This window comes from Suricata suricatta, chromosome 13, assembly GCF_006229205.1.
Source record: "Suricata suricatta isolate VVHF042 chromosome 13, meerkat_22Aug2017_6uvM2_HiC, whole genome shotgun sequence".
NCBI classification, from domain to species: Eukaryota; Metazoa; Chordata; class Mammalia; order Carnivora; family Herpestidae; genus Suricata; species Suricata suricatta.
The window spans coordinates 20,409,798-20,429,229 of NC_043712.1; the positions used below are offsets into that span (position 1 = coordinate 20,409,798).

Sequence of the window (19,432 nt, forward strand, 5' to 3'; positions counted from 1 at the left end):
CTTTCTTCAAATATTCTGTTAAAAACAATCTTTTTATTTATTTGTTAAGTAGGCTCCACACCCAATGTGGGGCTTGAACTCAACCCTGAGATCAAGAGTCACATGCTCAACTGACTTGAACCAGCCAAATGCCCTAAAAACAATCTCGATAGATTAAAAAAAAAAACACACCAAAATATTAACAGCAAATTCTTGTATTAAATATTGTTGGGGGGCTTGGGGGGCTCAGTTGGTTGGGCGTCCAACTTTGGATCAGGTCATGATCTCACTGCTCATGGGTTCAAGCCACACGTCTGTGGTGACAGCTCAGGGAAATTAGCCTGCTTCAGATTCTGTGTCTCCTTCTCTCTCCCACTCATGCTGTCCCTCTCTCTCAAAAATAAATAAACATTAGGGGCGCCTGGGTGGCTCAGTCGGTTAAGCCTCTGGCTTCGGCTCAGGTCAGATCTCACGTTCGTGGGTTCAAGCCCCGCGTCAGGCTCTGTGCTAACAGCTAGCTCAGAGCCTGGAGCCTGCTTCCAGTTCTGTGTCTCCTTCTCTCTCTGCCCCTCCCCCTCTCATGCTCTGTCTCTCTCTGTATTAAAAATAAATAAAACATTAAAAAAATATATTTAAAAAAATAAACATTAAAAAAATTGAATATTGTTAATTTGCTGCACCAAATTTGCAGGCAAGATCAAACTCCCTGGGAGACTGGCAATCAATATTCAGTAACTGGGGGCTGGCAATATTGGCTTTTGAGCTAAAGAGCCCAACCTTCCCTTTCCCTGTTTGATTTATGAAGAATGCTCTTGAAATTGAGTTTTTGGTTTATTTGGGGTAAAAACAAAATGACAATCACTTAAAATATATATAATTACTTATACACCCACTCACCTCCATGACAAAGTGAAGTGTCCTTTAAAAAGTGACACAAACTTTTGCTCTCTACGCACGGCTGGGGGGAGAAACAAACTGCTGAATGCTCTATATCAAAATAATTAAAATAATGAGGCCTGAACAATGTTGTACTAACATGCCAGGTGATGGCACTCTCTCAGTTTGGAGTTGAATGAATACTGATGATTTTATTACACCAGGAATTTCATGTATAATTTATCACTTCAGAGTCCACAGATGCACAGCAAACCACCTTGTGAACAAGCTGCTTCAGGAGAAAAGGACAGAACTTAATAGGATCTGGATCTGGTTTCAGATCCTGCTGCTCTTATGTAGTAGCTGTGACATGGGCAATCCATTTGACTTCTGTGGATTTCCTCATTTATGAAGGACAAATAATCACACTTACCCTCAGGACTATTGTCAGAATTAAGTGAAACAGATTACAGAAACACCCACTACTCTGGCACACTGTAACTGCTCAGTAAATGATAGTCATTGATGACAATCTGCATAATTATGTACATGTCTGCACCTCTTTGAACACGATGGATGGTGCAGGAATGCCTCTGCCTTCAGTCTGATTTTCAAACAGGCTCTAAGGAAGATTTTCGTCAAAATACAAAACAGTGTTATGTATTCCACAGCAAACAACATATTCAGTGGCTGAATAATGGACAAACTGCATGAGTGCAAATTAGGGAAATGATGCAAAACAGTATCAACAGACTTTTTTGATAAGCTCTCAAAAATGAAATGAAACTTTTATTGCAGTATTTTTTTTATCAATTCTTTGAGGGTAGGGACTGTTTTACACATCTTTGTACCCCTCCCAGTGTCTAGACAACAGGTGTTCAAATATTCGTTGATATGGCTGTAAATTCTCTTCTCAGTGAAGTTATTGATGTCATGACATCTCATAGCTAAGCCATATGACTTAGACCAATTAATGTTATGAAACTTTCAGCTAATAATGATCTAAATGAAAAAACAAAGAGACTTGATCTACACTAGAAAAATTTCAGACTGTTCTTTCATGCCTTGGGAAGTGATTTAACATAGGGGACAGTGAATTGACATAGGGAAAATTTAACACAGGGAAAAGATCTAGAAAATAAATATTTTAAGTAGCCGGCATATTACAAATCATATTCAGACCACCCCGTCTAGCTAGGAGAATAAATGGAACTTTAAGAATAAGCTCTATTGGATAAACATTGTGAGTATCTCTAAGCTTTTCAGACATTATGGTTTTAAAAACAATTGCTACCATCCATGGTTTTCAACAGTCACGCAATAAATATAGAAGACAGACTGAATTTTGCAGCTCTCTCCCCCCAAAAGCTGACAGATGGGTTTGACACTTTTGGTGTAGACACTGCAAAACTTCTAGAGTCATGTGAGGTGCCGTGGAGAACTCCTTACATGACATTGCACTGATCCAAAAGTGTAAACCTGGCAAATACGGTTTTGTTGTTTTTGTAGGAACCACAGGACTGACTGGAAAGGCAGCACGCTCAGCGCAGCGAACACCTGCCGGACTGCCGAATTTTCACGCAAGCACATGTGTGGAATTTTGGCATGTACCACCGACACAGTGTGAGCGTAACTTCTTTTAAGTTAAAGTAACAATAAAAATGGCATCCGGCAATAGCATGTCTTCAGTATTGTTTATATAAAAACAAAATTTAGAGGTAGTTGCGGATAATTTTTCATCATTTCATTAACGCAAAGAGATACTATAACTCAGCTAAAGCTCTACCAAGCCATTCTTCAAAAAAAGTTTTCTGAAAATAAATGTCACAATGTTCCTATTTGGTTTGAGTTATCAAAGCAAAATATGAATAAACAAAAAGTAATTCACATTCTCAATTTGTATTATTCTGAATGAAAATGGCATAGAATTAAACAGCAGAGAGATTTTCATTACAGCGCCTCAATCAACACAAACAGGAATGCAAAATACCCTCGTTCTGCTTTCTCAGTACATCCTCACTGCCCTTCTTCCTCCCGACAAACTTACTTTGCTGTCAAAAACATACTAAGAATTTTTAAAAGTATGTCAATGCAAAAATAAAATGCACAATCACATTTTAAGTGTTTCACAGAAAACTGTTTTTTGTTTTAAACACTAGAGGTAACCCATTAAGAACAGCCTTATTTTTAAAAGCATTCTAGGGGCGCCTGGGTGGGTCAGTTGGTTAAGTGTCTGACTTTGGCTCAGGTCATGATCTTGTAGTTTTTTGAGTTCAAGTCCCACGTCCAGCTCTATGCTGACAGCTCAGAGCCTGGAGTCTGCTTCGGATTCTGTGTCTCCCTTTTACTCTGGCCCCCTCCCCACTCGCACTCTATCTCTCTCTCAAAAATAGACATTAAAAAATTAAAAAAAAATTTTTTTCCTTTACAGTAGGCTGTCCTGTGCACTTACGAACCAGGTCATAGAATAAGGAAAGTTTTGTATGGAGAATTGGGAGAAAGAGGCCCTGTGGCTCAAAATAAGAAGAGGAGGCAGTAGGGGACACAGTGTGCTGTCACGAAAGGTCACTCAGCATTCCTTCTAATCAGATAGCCTTGAGAGGTGGGGAAATACTGTACCCCATTTCTAGCTCAAATCACTGGAAACTGAATGGGAACTAAGGAAGATAAACAGAAAAAACTCTGGAGTCAGATGACGATAGTACCATTTCCTTAACTATAACTGATTTGTCTTGATCTCAACATAAAATGAAGATAACTAAATTTTTCAAGGATTGAAAAGATGAAAGATGATATATATAGAAATAAGTATGTATGCATTGAAATGTCTAAAGAAATGTTTACTAGAATATTAACAGTGGTTGTTTGGGCCAGCAGATTTGAGTGTATTCTTTATGCTTACCTGTATTTTCTAATTTTCACACAGTTAGTACTATTATATATATGATTTATGTAAGTCATTTGACACAGCGCTGGCACACACACTAGCTCAAAAAATGGCGGCTGTCATCACTATTAATGCAAAACAAAAATAAAGCAAGATACCTTCCACCCTTTCTTCGCATTTTCAGATGCCTCTCTATGGAGGAAAAGTCATGAAATGAAGTTGATTCCACCACAAAAAGTCCACAGACTTTCTACTCCTGAACCAAATGAAAGGTCACTGTCCAGAGGAATGAGTTTTTATGTGTTTATGACTTAGTGTTAGAAAAAGCTACCTAGCCAAGGGAAAGCTCAGCTTTGTGATGATTTAGCAAAGCAAATCAAAATGAAACCTGTCCTGGTTGTACAATAAATTAACACACAAAATACTACCTACCCTCCGAGCTAACGTGAATTAAGATGCTGCCTTGAAGAACAAATCCTTCACAACAGAATCCAACAAAGCAATTAGGATTCAGATAGTCTATATGTTAATGACTATACAGGACAGAAACCTAGCTCAACTTCATTGTTGCCCTAAAGTCTAAATTTATGTTGTTATTGAGAGATCTTAACTAAAAAATACACTACAGGCTTTAAGACTTGAGAATAAAGACCTTGGGAAAACCACCACAAAGAGTTGTTTAACCAAAATTATTATTATTATAATTGCAGGGTATCACAGATAAATTTATATTTACTGTAGAAGAAACTACACATTTTCAAGAATGCTTTGAATTCAGCTAAATCCAACAGAATGTTGTTACCCAAAATGAGTGTCAATATTCTTTTGATCTCAACTACAGAGTCGAGTAATCTCCTAGGGAAAAGAGACCGAAGTTTAATGCTTATGAATAAATAATTCAGGGGATCTGGGCTTTGAAGAGTAGTCATCTTATGTTGTCCTGACTAGTGCTTCTAGATTTTTAATAAGACTCTCCCATTCTCTACCTTCTCTTTATGTTTGATATACAATGTAATGCTTGGGAACATTTTCAAAGCTTTGGTAGTTTTGTAAATCTGAAAATCACACTTCATTTAAACTGATTTCTTGGGGAACAAAAAAATTCTATCCAGGTTCAAACACAACAGTAAAGAGCTGTTAACAGTCTTTCTTGCCACAATATTGGACTTTGCATATTATTTAAAAATTATATAGCTTCCAAAAAGAATGGCACCTTTATTGCTCTCAAAAAAAAAAAAAAGATGTTACCTAATCATCTAGATTTTCAGACATTACAAAAAAAGAGGCACAGGAGCTAAAACTCTAATTCAGCTAAAAAAAGTATGTGAATAATTTGTAGAGCTTACGCCAACACTCGCATATTCTGGAACTGACTGAATACAATTCTATGTAAGCAGTAGAGTTAGCATTTTTCTTCCTGATTAATATAAAATTTTAAAAATTAAAAAAATAAAGCCATTTATTAACTAGGCTCAAAATGAGAGGTGGGGTGGGAAGGAAAAGCAGGCATTGAGAACCCAAGTGTTGACGACTTTCGGTTACTTTTCTGACAGGTTTTTAAAAAACAGAATTCCTTCTCTACTTTGTGTCGCCAGAGAACCACTATGGTTTTGCAGAGGCTGTAGCAGTAATTACATGTAATCACCCACAAGTACGTTCGTGTTAAGCTATAAATACTATGTTAGCAATACTAAACTATCTCCATTGGCGTATTTGTAAAAAGAAAAATATATTATATATTTATATTTTTATAAAGTTAACACTGAGGGCAGAGGAAAGGGAACGAGAAGCAGTGTATAATCACAGTTTCTCTGGACACAGTAACCAAGCCGGGGTCTTGTTCAGGCCACCTGGTCAAGCAGTGTCTGAGGAAGAGTCATAGGAGGCAGAGACAATGAAATTGCCACTGTTGGAGTGCCCGGCCACTGACTGCGCGGCCTGCTGGCTCAGATTGTTACAGATAAGCACCAGCTGGTTGCTCTGGGCCTCGGACAAGGTGCTGCAGCTCTGATACACACTGAAGTTGGTCTTCCTGCCGGGGATGTTGCCCTTCTCACACATGGTCTTCACCATCTTGGCCAGCTTGTTCTTGCCGAGGGCTTGGCAGTTGTACCAATGCAGGGCTGCCAAGTTCACCACTGGCTTGATGGACAGGTAGAAAGGAGCATCCTCGTAGCGCATGGCGGGAGGCCGCCGCTGGGCATACTCCTTATAGTCCTGTACGGGGCAGGTCTGTGGGGCATGCTGGGTGGCATACACACGCGAGTCTGTCCCCCCTCTCTTGGTTTTGGCATTCAGGTCACCAGTGTCTTGACCCATCCACTCTAAGTACTCCAGGCCTGTTTCTGTTACCCGGAGCCGGATATCACCCCACTTCAAAGTAGAGCCATGGAAGCCCGTGCAGTGCCCAAAAGCTTTTGTGTTGTTGAGCCAGACAAGGTTGAGAAGACCCTCAGGATTATAGCGGCTCAGCAGTCCCCTTTTCCGCAGAATGAGCTCATCCGCAAAGGTGAGCTTCATGGACTTGTGTGGCTTATTTCCTTTTCCTTTGCAGCGGAGTTCAATCTGCTTCTGTTTCAGGGCCTCTTGGGAACGCTTGAATTCCTTATCCCTGGTAATACTGTAGCCATACCTGTGTTCCTTTAGGTACCGTTCAAGTCCACATTGGTAATTGGCCAAGCTGTTGGGTTCATATTCAGACCCATCCTTCTGCCTGGCATCCACAAAGAAAGAGGCCAGGTAGGCATCCAACTCCTTGCAAGGGATGACATAAATCTCTCTTGTTTCAGAAGGATACTTGGAGATGAGGAACTCACGGAAATTGCGGAGCGCAGTCTGCGTGCTCCGGATGGTTTTCTCATTCTGCTCTCTGCTGAGCTCAGCTGCTCTTTCATCCTGGTCTGCAACAAATTGGGGAGGGGAGGGATAGAGAGGGTGTTGATGAGTTCAGACAATGCACTTTCTACTCTGAATAAAGTTTCCTCTTATAATGAAAAGGGAAAGAAGGAATTCATTTTATAGAGATCACTTACAAATGTTATTTACATACCTGCTGCATTATAATAGCCAACTTCAGTTTCACAAATGATGTACTAGAATGTGGCCCATTACAATCAAAATGAGCTTCTGGTGTCACTGGCACATAACCTTTGTGCATGAAGGTGTGTGGGAAGAGGGAGTTTAGAGCCAGCCTTTGTTTTAGGAAGAATGTGAGGGGAGAAAAGTGTTCTATTCACCCTACAGCAGTGTGCAAGGGCCCCATTAAAGCTGACACACTCATTTTGAATCACTTCATTTGTGAAACCAGAGGCTGTACTGGTTCCATTTTATTGAATTAAACTAAAATATTCAAATTTGTTATTTAGCACATCACTAGAGATCTACATTTAAAAGTTACTAACAGATCATCTGCAGTAGTTAATTCAACACTCTATGGCAATTTAGGTAAACACAACTTATAAATATTCTGTATGTAACTGCAGGGCGTGTTGTAATAAGTAGTAACATATTTGATGTTTCGTAAATTAATGAGGATGGGGCACCTGGGTGGCTAAGTCAGGTAAGCCTTCAACTTCAGCTCAGGTCATGATCTCACAGCTCACGAGTTCGAGCCCTGAACTTGGCTCTGTGCTGACAGCTCAGAGCCTGGAGCCTGCTTCTAATTCTGTGTCTCCCTCTCTCTCTGCCCCTCCCTTGCTGTTTTCTCTCTTTCTCTCTCAAAACTAAACATTAAAAAAATTAAAACTTCATCACTGTAACAGACAGGACAATGAAATCTGAATTAGGCTACTACAATCCAGATGTAAGGAAAGGGATGTATCTCTTGGACAAATAATTTTATTATTTATACTCTTCTATCCAGAACCAGAGTTGCCTCTTCTCATTATGGATCAACCATGGTTAAGTGATGTTGCTCTAGAGGACCAGTTCTCACACTTGCATGTGCTTCAGGATTGCTCAGGATGCTTGATCAATAGCAGATTCCCAGCTGGCAGGAATCCATACTCAGGATGAGGTTTGAGAGAAACTCTCTTGACAAAGTTCTAGTGTTTATGTTTTATGATGAAAACCCTATTTTTACTCAGCTTTTTTTTTTATTATTAAGTTCAATGATATCATCTAAATGGTTTCCTTTCAGTAATATGTAATTTAAATTTGGACTGTTGAGTCCAGACAATAAAACTGTTGAGTCCAAACAATAAAAAGGTTTTGTCACAAAATCACCACTATTATGTTGGACATGGGTGTAACTCAAAAAGAGAAATTCTAAAAATGAAACTACACAATAGATGCCTGTTGAGAGGCAAGCATCAAGCTTAATTTAAAACAACATAGAAATGTAATTTCTGATTCTACAGTATAAAGGTAAAATATTTTATCCTGATTATCTTATTTAGGAAAATTTTAGTTTGTAAGGTTATCCATTGGAAGTCTTTGTAAATAAACAATAATAAAAATAAAATTCTAAGAAACTGAATTTTATTCACAAAATATACTTTTTATATTATTATACATATTTATGAATATGTTATTTTAAAATGACAGTTCTAATGTACAATTGCCAAAATCCTCATAACTTTATAAAACAAAGTGAACCGAACTCACTAGACTAGGTAATTAGATATTTTTACAGGCATATTTTTAAAGGATCATTATTTCTAAAATTCAATATACAAAAGTGTATTTTATGCTTTGTTAGGCTTAACTTTTGATTATGCTAATTTCTTCCAGTTTAAATTATGTGTCACCAATAAAAATGTGTATCTTTCCCTCAAAAAGATGGAAGGCACACTTTGCATGTAACCTTTTGCCATCCTGGCTTCCCTGGATGTTTAGATGTAAAGCCAAAGGGGCCAGCACATCTGTTCATTTTGGCTAGTTGTTTAAATATCCATCAGTGGTCTTCAAACTTCAGAGGCTTTCTAAGAAATAAATAGTCATGGACAAGTTTAGGGGAAAATTTTCCAGTTTCCCAAGTTTCACACAGAATTCTTTTATAAAATTTATTTGAAGAGTTTGCAAATGTTTCCATCCCCAATCTACTATGGTACATAGTCTGGGGTGCAAAAGACTTTGAGGAGGTAAACTAAACTTACACATTGGAGATTTAACCTATAGTTTGTCTTGCCCTTTTTTGTTCTTATACATATTCTGATATAGGTGAAATTTGCCATCAGAAAGAGGATATCTGGGCCTGAACTGGGTGAATTCAGGACTTCTGGAGGGGTTATAGGTTTGTCAGGTTGGTTTTTTCCACTGGAAAAAGAATATTCTGCAGGACTATCAGGATATTCAAGATAGAGGCTTAAAACTCTATTCAGTTCTTTCAGATTCAGCATGCTTTTGTTCCTAAGATGCTTAATAACTATTGTCATACACATGAAACATTAATTGTAGTTACAGTCAATCCTCATCTTCACTTTATAAAATATTCAATATTTTCTGCCTTTTTTATTAAAATAAACTGTTGAAAACCTCTGGGTTTCCATTTAAAAGGGCAGTTTTTTCAAAGTTCTTTTGAGGGGTACGTGAGGAAAAGAGTTTAAGTCTGTTGAACTTAATCACGCAGCCTTAGTCAGGATACACTGGGAGAGGAACTGGCGGAGACTATGGCAGTGCCGGGAGGCACTCATCTATAAATCCCCTGGTGAGGCGGCCAGCTCTCTCACGTCCGCAACCTCCATCCCCACTCTTAGCAGCCTGCCAAGGTGAAGCTGCCCGGCACATTAGCGCTGCTGCAACACCCTCAGCCAAGTTTTGTTTCCAGTCTTTCTCCTCTTTCTACTCGGCCTCAGTCCTTAGTTGAGAGCCATTCTATCTATAGAAAAACAAAACTAAAAAATCCTTTCCTATCCAATCCTTGTGGCTGAAATGCACCGCATGCAGAGGTAGAAGAGTAGAGAAACTCTCATTCATTTTGCATGAATGGGGGAAGCAAATGGCTTTAAAGTCAAGTAATAGTTTTTCAACTAATTATACAATCAAATAAGACCAGGAAAGATGGATAATATAAAATTGTTACATTTATCTTTCTTTTATCTCTAGTTTTAGAAAAACTTCTGATCCACTTCCTTTTAAAAACTTTTTATTAGGTATAACATACATACAATAAAGTCTACTAGTCATCAAGTGCATGCAATTAATTTTCACAAATTGAATCCAGTATCCAGATCAAGAAAAAGAGCACCACCAGCATCCCAGAGGTCTTTCTCATATCCCCTTCCTCCAGTCATTCCCTCCCATCAAGAATAACAGCTATCCTGACAAAACATCATACAACTGTCTGGTCTATTATTATAACTAATATAAATGGAATCTTAGAGGATGAACTCTTTCGTATCTGGCTTCTTTCGTTCAACATTGTGAGTTTCATCCATATTGTTTTGTAGTTGTAGATAATTTACCCTCATTGTTGTAGAACATTCCATTGTGTGACTATATCACAATTTTTACATCCATTCTATTGGGCATTTGAGTAGTTTTCAGTTTGGGGCTATTTCCAATGAAATTTTTATGAACATTCTATGAAATGATCATGTCAGGCGTTTACTCAGAAGTGGAATTACTGAGCCGGAGGAAATTATAGGTTCAGCTTTAAGAGATACTGACAAACAATTTTCCAGAGTGGTTGTACCAATTTACTTTCACAAACTTGAGTATATGAGAGTTCAGGTTGCTCCGTATCTTCGGCAACAACTAAGTAGTCTTTTTTTTTTTTGAAGCCATTCTGCTGGGTGTGGGTGGTACTGCATTGTAGTTTTAATTTTCATTTCCCTGATGACTAATGAAGTCAAACATCTCTTTATATGTTTATGGGTCATTTGAATATTCTTTGTGGAATGCCTGTTCAAGTCATTTTTCTGTTGGATGGTCTGCTCTTTTCTTACTGTTTGTTAAGAGGTTTTAACGTACTCTGAGTCTTTATCAGATACACATAATGTAAATATCTTCTTCCAATCTGTGGCTTGCCTTTTCACTTTCCTAATGGCGTTTTTAATGAATAAGAGTTCTGAATCCTAATATAGCCCAATTATCAATTTTTTCTCTTATGGTTCATGCTTTTTACATCTTATTTAAAAAATGCTTATTCCAAAGTAATGAAAGATCTATTTCTTCCAAGGGCTTTATAGTTTTACTCTTCACATTTTGATCTGCCATCCACTAGAATATCACCTGTACATTCTGAAATAAAAATTAAGTTTTTTGAATATGGACCACGATTCATGTGATTTTAATAAATTAATAAACTTTGAGCAGGCAATGCAGCGTATGGGGACCTTACAAATGGGGACAGAGCGAAAGTCAGTCACTCTTCCATCCCATGTCCTTGTTTCCCTCTGTGCGGCAACAGTATTTATGGTGTATAATTTCTGAGATTTTTCTACACACATACATTTTTTTTTTGCCTTTCAAGTAGTGGGGTGGAATATACTCTACATCCTATTCTACACTCTGCTTTTTATCATTATGCTGTATTACAGATAGCTCCATACCACTGCATACATATTTGCCCCAATCTAATAGCTATAAAGTACTTCTATGGATATACCATAATACATTTATCTAATCTCCTAATTCTCTGCTGATGGACATTTGCATTATTTCTATCTTTTTGTTATTACAAACAATGTTATAATGAGTATCCTTGTATACATGACATTTCCCATATATAAATAAGTATATACACAGAATTAATTTCCAAAGTAGAAATACTATATTGCTATTGCCCTGTATGAATATATGTTGTATCATCAACTTATGCTTCCATTAGGTATAAGAATGATGGTTCAATCACACCTTCCAAGATATAATGTATTATTGAACTTCTAAATCTTTGCTTATTTCATTGGTAAAATACATTAAGATTTTATTTTGTATTTCTTTTATAATAAATAAGATTGATTATTTCTTTCAAATATTTATTAGCCCCCTATATTTCCTCATTCTCTTTTTTGTGGATTCTTTTTTGGCCTCTGACCATTTTCTTTTTTTAATACTGATTTATAAGAGCTACAGTTACATTTAGGACCTTTCATTTAGTTAGGCCTTTTTTATATTTAGTCTTATACATGTTTATTATATTTACTACATTATTTACTTATCCTTATATTTACCTCTTTGTGCTATATATAATAATGCATATGTGTATAAATATATACTTAGTTCCCCTTTTGTATTTGTGACTATTACACACTTATGGTATTGAAGTTATCTCTCTGTTAAATGTTTTTTATATTTTGTGGTATACTTAGAGATGTTTTTCCCACTAGGAAGCTGTAAAACAGTTCTCTTATGTTTTCTTCTAAAATATTTTTATTTCATTTTCTATTTTCATTTTATTTCATTAAAATTTCATTTTTACTCTTTAAATATTTAATTACCTGAATTTATTTTGGTGTAAAAAAGTAGGCACCAACTTGATATTTTTCTAGAGAGTCGTCCTGCTGTTAATAATAGTGGTGACTGTGGCTCATTATCCACCTAACTGGATCTTTAAAACTTTTTTTTGCAGCAAATTCCTATATTTGTTATAGGATGTCATTACTTATTAGAAGTCTATCATGTCTTTTAAACTACTGAAGTATTTTTATTGGAATTAGTTTGGTTAGTTAGGGATCTGATTACAAAGTTGCATATGCTTTGAGCCGTCTCCCCCAAAAGCTCTGTCATTTTTTAGTGTGCCATTTGCAAACTGATTTTCACAAATGCATATATTCTTTGATGAAGTAACACTTGCATAGGATATCGTTGGGTTTTGGTTTGTGATCCACTTTTAGAGCCAACAGTGAGTTTATCTCATTTCTTTGTTTAAAAAAAAGTTTTTTAAATGTTTTTTATTTACTTTTAGAGACAGAGAGAGACAGCGTGAGCAGGGGAGGGTCAGAGAGAGAGGGCAGTACAGAATCAGAAGCAGGCTCCAGGCTCTGACCTAGCTGTCAGCACAGAGCCTGAAGAGGGGCTTGAACCCGTGAACCATGAGATCATGACCTGAGCCGAAGTCAGATGCTCAACCGACTGAGCCACCTAGGTGCCCCCTCATTTGTTTTAATATTAGTTGTATTTATTTTGCACACTACACATTAATGTAGACTTTTCCCCAGTTTTATTGAGAAATAATTGACATATATATCACTGTGTAAGTTCATACATTACAGCATAATGGTTTGAATTACATATATTGTGAAATGATTACCACAATAGGTTTAATTAAAATCCATCATCTTATATAGATACAATAAAAAGAAAAGAAAAGAAATTTCTCCTCGTGGTGAGAACTTTTAGGATCTACTCTCTTAACTTTCTCATTTCTATTTGTTTCATTTAATCTTAGTTCTTGTGATCAGAATATATGTCAGGATCTGTTTTTACTGCTGTATCAGGGCTCTTGCTCAGCTCCTCTTTTTCTTGGCTGAACCCTCTTCCTTGTGTTGGCTTCATCCACAAGCAGGATAACAACAGCCAGAGGTTGAAAAGTGACCATCTAGTCCAGGAATCTCCTTTTAGGAGTAAAGAAAACCTTGCCCAGTTTATGTTATGTTTTCTTGTTAATTTTTCTAGTGGTTATCATTATTTTGATAACTTTGCATATCACAAATCCTCTATTTTTATACAACATATATATTGGTACCCCACTACAAGCAATGTCAAAATGAATATGTCATATACTTTATTTCTTCAAGTAATCATTTTCAATTATATTCAATTATATTTCTTAGTCTTTAAGCCTGTTAGTTTTTATTCTACTGTTTGGTTTAGTTCTTTTATTGTTACCTTTATACCTTCATGTATCTGAATATACTACTACCTGAATTGGTAGCTTTAAGTAATATCTTTTGAATCTTGGTTTATACTATTACCCACATTCTCACTCCTGTGCCCTCCCAACTTTTGAAAAATTTACACTTATACATCATTGTGGCTTATGATACTTACTATAAATATTTACGAATTTATACAATTCTGTTAATAATTTTCACATTTTGTTCTCAATCTTGCAATTAAATATAGAGAACCAATTCTTACCACCGGTGTTTTGCCAGTCTCCTTGAGTTAGCTAAAGTTTGTCCTCTAACAGCTTAATCAGAAAGTATTTATGAAAACGGTATTTTCCTGAGGTCTTGAATTTTTTAGTATGTCTTTAAGCATTTTATTGTTTTTATAACTGAACAATGGTTTGACTAGGTACAAGACTCTCCACTCATACTCCCCACCCCTCCCACACACCCTGGATAATAGCATCATTCCTCAAGTATCATCTAGAATTCAATGCTAGCATAGAAAAGCCAATGGTCAGCATAGTCTTTCTCCCTTATACATCTCGATTGCTTTTTTTGGACAAGGTCTCAATATCTAAATTATTATTTCTTTATCTGTGAAGGGCAGTAAGGTACTATGCTGTATCTCAGTGGTGGTCACTGTGCACACATATTTTTTTTCTGGTACACAGTGTGCCCTTTCAAGCCACAAATTCAAGTATATCTCCACTGCCTTATCCCACCGGCAGACCAGCTCCCACAGAGATGGCAAGTGTGTATGTCTTCCTTTACTTAGTCTGCCTCCTCTATTCTGTAGTATCAAACAGGGCCCCGGGAACCTCTCAAGACCAATCCAAACACTTCATACCAGCTCTTCAAAAGTGACTGTTAATTTTACTGCTCAGTATGTACCTTCTTCGGTAGAAAACTGAGTACTCAGACCTCCCTCTGAGATCTACAGTCACACGTCTCGTGGTGTCATGTTCAAATCCCCAACTGATCATTGCATCTGGCAGTCTTTCTTTACACAGTGCTTCTAGCAGAAGATGTATAGTCTAATTTAAGAGAATGCTTCTTTCTGTTTCTTATTTTGAAGTGATTTTACAAAGAAGCTGGAATTCAGATCCAGATCTTTGCATATGAATGAAACTGCTGCAACTTTTAGTCCCTAACTGGTGCCTAGCACTTAACAGGGATCCCATAAATGTTCACCGAATGCATTCTCATCACATGAAATCTACTCTATGAAGAAGTGTTACACATTCCTGAAGATTTTGTCATAATCAAAAACTCAGTAGCCAAATTTTATTAAATTCTGTTTGAATGTATGTGGTGAGAAACAGAACGTGGATTCTAAGTAGTTCTATTGTTTACCTAATGCTAAAGATAAACAAAATTGTGGAAGATTCTATAAAAATCACTTTCAATTTTCTCAAGTATTCATATCATTCAGCAGGCAAGCTGAATGAGTCACTGTTGCTGATGGAAAAAAAAAAAAGCATGCATTGAGATGAGCAAAATGGTCTTATTATGGAAGTTGTGATTAACAAATTTTAAAAATTGTTATTTAAAAATTAAAAAAAACCCAAAGGCCTAGAAAACTAAATGAAGAAGACAAGGTAGCAACCTAAAACGTAGAAGTACAAACTACTGTTTTCTAAGCAGATCAGGTATTTAGCAATTAGAGATGCAGTTTTGACAGTGAATGAGTAGGCATCAGCATCAAGTTCCCTAGGGTTCCCATGAACCTAACGCTCCTAACAGCGTAATCATTATGTGTGCCCAGACCCAAAACGAAGCTTTGGCTCTGTTCCCACAAACCAGCTCTTCCACTGCGTCAGTTCCTCCACCACTCACCATCTGCCCGAGCTTGGAAGCTGAGCACCAGCCTTGACACTGCTCTCCCCTTCTGGTACAGCTAATCCATCAGTCCCTGCAGAACCACTGCTCTCATTCAAGCACATTTAATAGTGACTGAACCATGTTAGGAATTAAGTAGGCTCAGTCTACAGGGAGGAGTACAATGGAAACAGCCCCTGCTTTCGTGGAACTTACCACAGAGTGAATGAAAACAGACAATAACACAAAAAAGAAAACCTTAGACAGACCAACACAAATACTATGAAGAAAATGTTATTGTAAGAAAGAATAAATGATCAACTTAACGATGGATGTTCCAGGAAGGACTCTCTAAGAAGACCTTTTAGTTGAGAACTAAAAATGAGAAGCCAGTCACATAAACTATGGAAGGAGGAAGAGCAGAGGGAACAGAACTCGAGAAGTTCCTACAATGGAAATTAAATTTGAGAAACTGAAAGAATATCAGCGTGCCTGGAGCACTAAAAAGGGAGAGTGATGAGGGGAGGCCTGAGAGCCATGGGGATCAGATCACACCAGGTCTCGTGGGCCTTATTAATGCCTTTGTAGTTTGTCTAAAGAAAACCAGTTGGTCAGAAAAGTACATGGTTAGGTGTGCAGACCTATCTTTTCCCATGCTAAGAAAATCTTCAATAAACTCTTTGTGTAAGTAGGGTTGAGTTCATATTTGAATTGACCTGATGCAAAACACTCCCAGACAGTGAAATGATGCCTAAACTACCTCTGTGGTAGGTCAGAGCCATAAAACAATAGGAGTATCTAAGTCCAACCATCACCTCACCTTTCCCCCTCACTCTACCCCCCAAAAAGAAAGGCATTCAGAGTTTGTAAAAACTGTGGGATAGAGATTTGAACTAATCTTATTTTAAAGGACCAAGAGACACCAGCTGACAAATGGATTATGTTTCCATTATCTTGCCGTATTTATTTTATTCCATCTCACACCTCTCTGTTAGGTGATGATCTTCTTGAGGAGAAAGGAATGCTTAGAGACAGTCTTAGTAAAAATATGTATTTTTTAAAGAGTTTAAGTAATCTCTATACCCAACATGGGGCTCAAACCTATAAACCCAAGGTCAAGTGTTATACGTTCCACGACTGAGCCAGGGAGGCACCCCCAGTCTTAGTAAGATTTTTAAGCAAGTTTTTCTATATTTATTTATATAATCTCTATGGCCTATTAATTACATTATTTTTCATGTATTTATCATCTCTAATGCCTGACTGCCCAGCATATGTTCCAGCACTCCAGAGCCACCAAAGTATGAAGACTGAAATGAATAAATATATTAAATTATTAAAAATTTTTTTTAGAGATCTTATTTTTAAGTCATCTCCACACACATCATGGGGCTGAAACTCACAACCCCAAGATCAAGAGTCAAAGGCTCCATTGACTGAGCCAGCCAGGTGCTAAAAAGAATTTTAAACCTACAGATCCTACACACATATATATATTTTTTCTTTGAGAGAGGCAGGGCACGAGTGAGTGAGGGGCAGGAAGAGGGGGTGGGGAGAGAGAGAGAAGTGGGGCTCGAGCTTACCCGATGTGGGGCTTGAGCTCAGGAACCGTGAGATCATGACCTGAGCCAAAGAAAGTCAGATCTTAATGACTGAGCCACCCAGGCACCCCTGACACATCTATTTCTAACAACTGAATGTTTCGAGCTTTGACTTGAGGATGGTATGAAAGGGAGAGCTTCTGGACATGGTGGCTTTCAAAAATTCATTTTTAAAATGTCTGCCTTTCCTCCATACCTTTCATAAATTTATATTAGCTCCCTTCTACCCATACTGTACCCTGCTAGGCTACAATTTTAGGGATCTTTGTTCTCACTAGTATGCAAGTAGCTTTTGTTTTTAAGTAGGCTTTGGTTTTAAGTAGGGAGAGTGAATAAACTCTTCAGGTAGAATGTATGGGTGACCCTCATTCTTTGAATGAATGTGGTTACTTACTTCTTGCCTGTACCAAACACAAGAGCTGTCTAACACTCATCACTTAAACTTACTCTAAGCTTCTCAAAAGGAGAAGCCATTCTATAAAACCTAGTCAGTGAAACGGGCCTTCTATAAATGTAGCCAAGATATGGAAAAGGTTTAGGTTACTGTCTTCCAAGAGATCTGTGACCTGGAACGGGGCCCGAGAGAACTCTCAGCAGTGGTGCAGGAACTCCTACAAAGAGCCTGAGTAAAGTTTTTACACACACAGCCTTTCTGTACTTATTTACATAGTCTTCATGCCCCATTAATCCAATTATTTCCTCCCTTGTTAGGAGATGGCATGGAAAAACACATAATTAGTGTAGTATCTTGTGTTCTCATTTAATTTGAGGAGATTTATGTTCGATTTAAATTCAGATCCATTTCCTTCTATTGCTGTAGCACTCAATTTAACAAAAAAGAAGCTTAGCTATCACATTCCTTTTGTGATTTTATTAAAGCGATACATCTGGAGCAATAAGAAACATTTCTTGATATTTAACTTATTATTTTCATTTGAATATTTTGTCTTTTCACTTGATAGAGAAATGATGTTCAAAATCTTTTTATAAACCAGTGAATGGTAAGTCCACGAGCTTATTAAATAAAAATGTATTTTTAAGTTTGAAAAGTAAAAAAGTAAAAAGAAGTCTGGTGAGTAGATTTATATTTATGAGACTGCATTGGGATTAATATTAATCTACATTTGTGAGTACCCCCCCTGCCCCCTCCCTAGCTTTTCAAGAAGTCCCGTGGCAGTAGAGTCGAAGGCAAGTCCCTGATGATTATGTAGACTACATCATAGAAGAGACGACTAACACACGTAAAATTAATTAAGATGACCATACATGGCACTGTGCGATTAGGCACTGTGTTTGTGGCATGGCCGTCTGGTCCTATAGGAATTCAGAAACAAAAGAGAAGTCAAATAGAGCTTAAGATGTGTTGCAGCTCGGTTCCATGGGGGAAAGGGTACCATTTGATTAAGAAGAACAGGAGGGTAGAGCATTGAAGGAAGAAATTGCATGTACAAAGGGAATGGTATGAGAGGGAGTTTGGCTTCTTATCATAAGGACAGTATAACACTGATCCTGGTCTGAAGGTGGGAGAAGGGTTAGAATGGGGGATATAAAGCTTAAACAGTGGGAAAGCCACATGGAGCACTTTATATAGTTATTATAAATATATACACCAGGAGAGGAAACTGAATATGCTAAGTGTAAAGAACCTCCAAATGCCAAACATTTTAAGAAACTGCTTTTTAAAAATAAATCAACAACTCATTTCTCTACTTCTGACATTCTTTATTCCCCTTAAGCTGTTATCTTCTTCTGTACATCTGTCACCATCTGACATACTACATATTTACTCGATACCTTGTTTAGCATCTGTCTCTCCCCAGTGGGCTGTGAGCTCTGTAAGAGCTGAGACTTTTCTACTTTACTCACAAGGTCTGGAAAAGCACTTGACAAGTAGTAGCACTCAATAAACATTTGTTGACTGAATTAACACCAAAGCCAAAAGGAAAGTTACGGAGGTAACAGTGTGCGTAATTATACAATCCACTTTAGACCAACAATACTGACTGCATTTAAGAACAAAAGTCAATGGTATAAAATTAAATTCTGGGGCTCACAATCAGAATCTCATAGTCACCTTATCCTTCATTAAGCCTCTTAAGAGAGTCTGTTGTGGTTGGGGTAGGTGGTATGAACATCTATAACAACTAAACAAAATGGCTTATTACAAGGGGACTGGAAGCTTTTCTCAGGGCTAGTTCCTTTGGATAAAAGGACCTATCACATAAGGATGGGCTGGCTGGCTCAGCTGGTGAGCATCTGACTCTTGATCTCAGGGTCTCAGTGTCAAGCCCACGTTGGGCATAGAGCTTACTAAGCAAAACCAAAAACAAAGACCTATCACAAATTGTTACAAGACAATATCTTTATATTACTATTAGGATAAAAAAAAAAACTTTAACCAAAGTCTATATTAGAATTAGTATATCCATAAAATCAAGGGATAACTCCCTGCCCCTAGTCCTGACCTTCACTTTAAAAAAAGATTATACTGACAT

The 19,432-nt window shown here is 37.3% G+C and overlaps 1 protein-coding gene across 4 annotated transcripts in view; it reads right to left on the reverse strand.

The window, feature by feature from the left end:
* Window positions 1-19,432, reverse strand: part of KIAA1958 (KIAA1958 ortholog) — an 84,027-nt gene that overhangs the window by 34,778 nt on the left and 29,817 nt on the right. The window contains exon 2 of one of the 4 annotated variants that reach the window (XM_029920810.1): window positions 6,559-6,642. The exons of the other annotated variants lie outside the window; for them this stretch is intronic. Within the exon in view, the coding sequence (XP_029776670.1) occupies window positions 6,559-6,642 (84 nt within the window). The remainder of the gene's footprint in view (window positions 1-6,558; window positions 6,643-19,432) is intronic. 4 annotated transcript variants of the gene reach the window in all.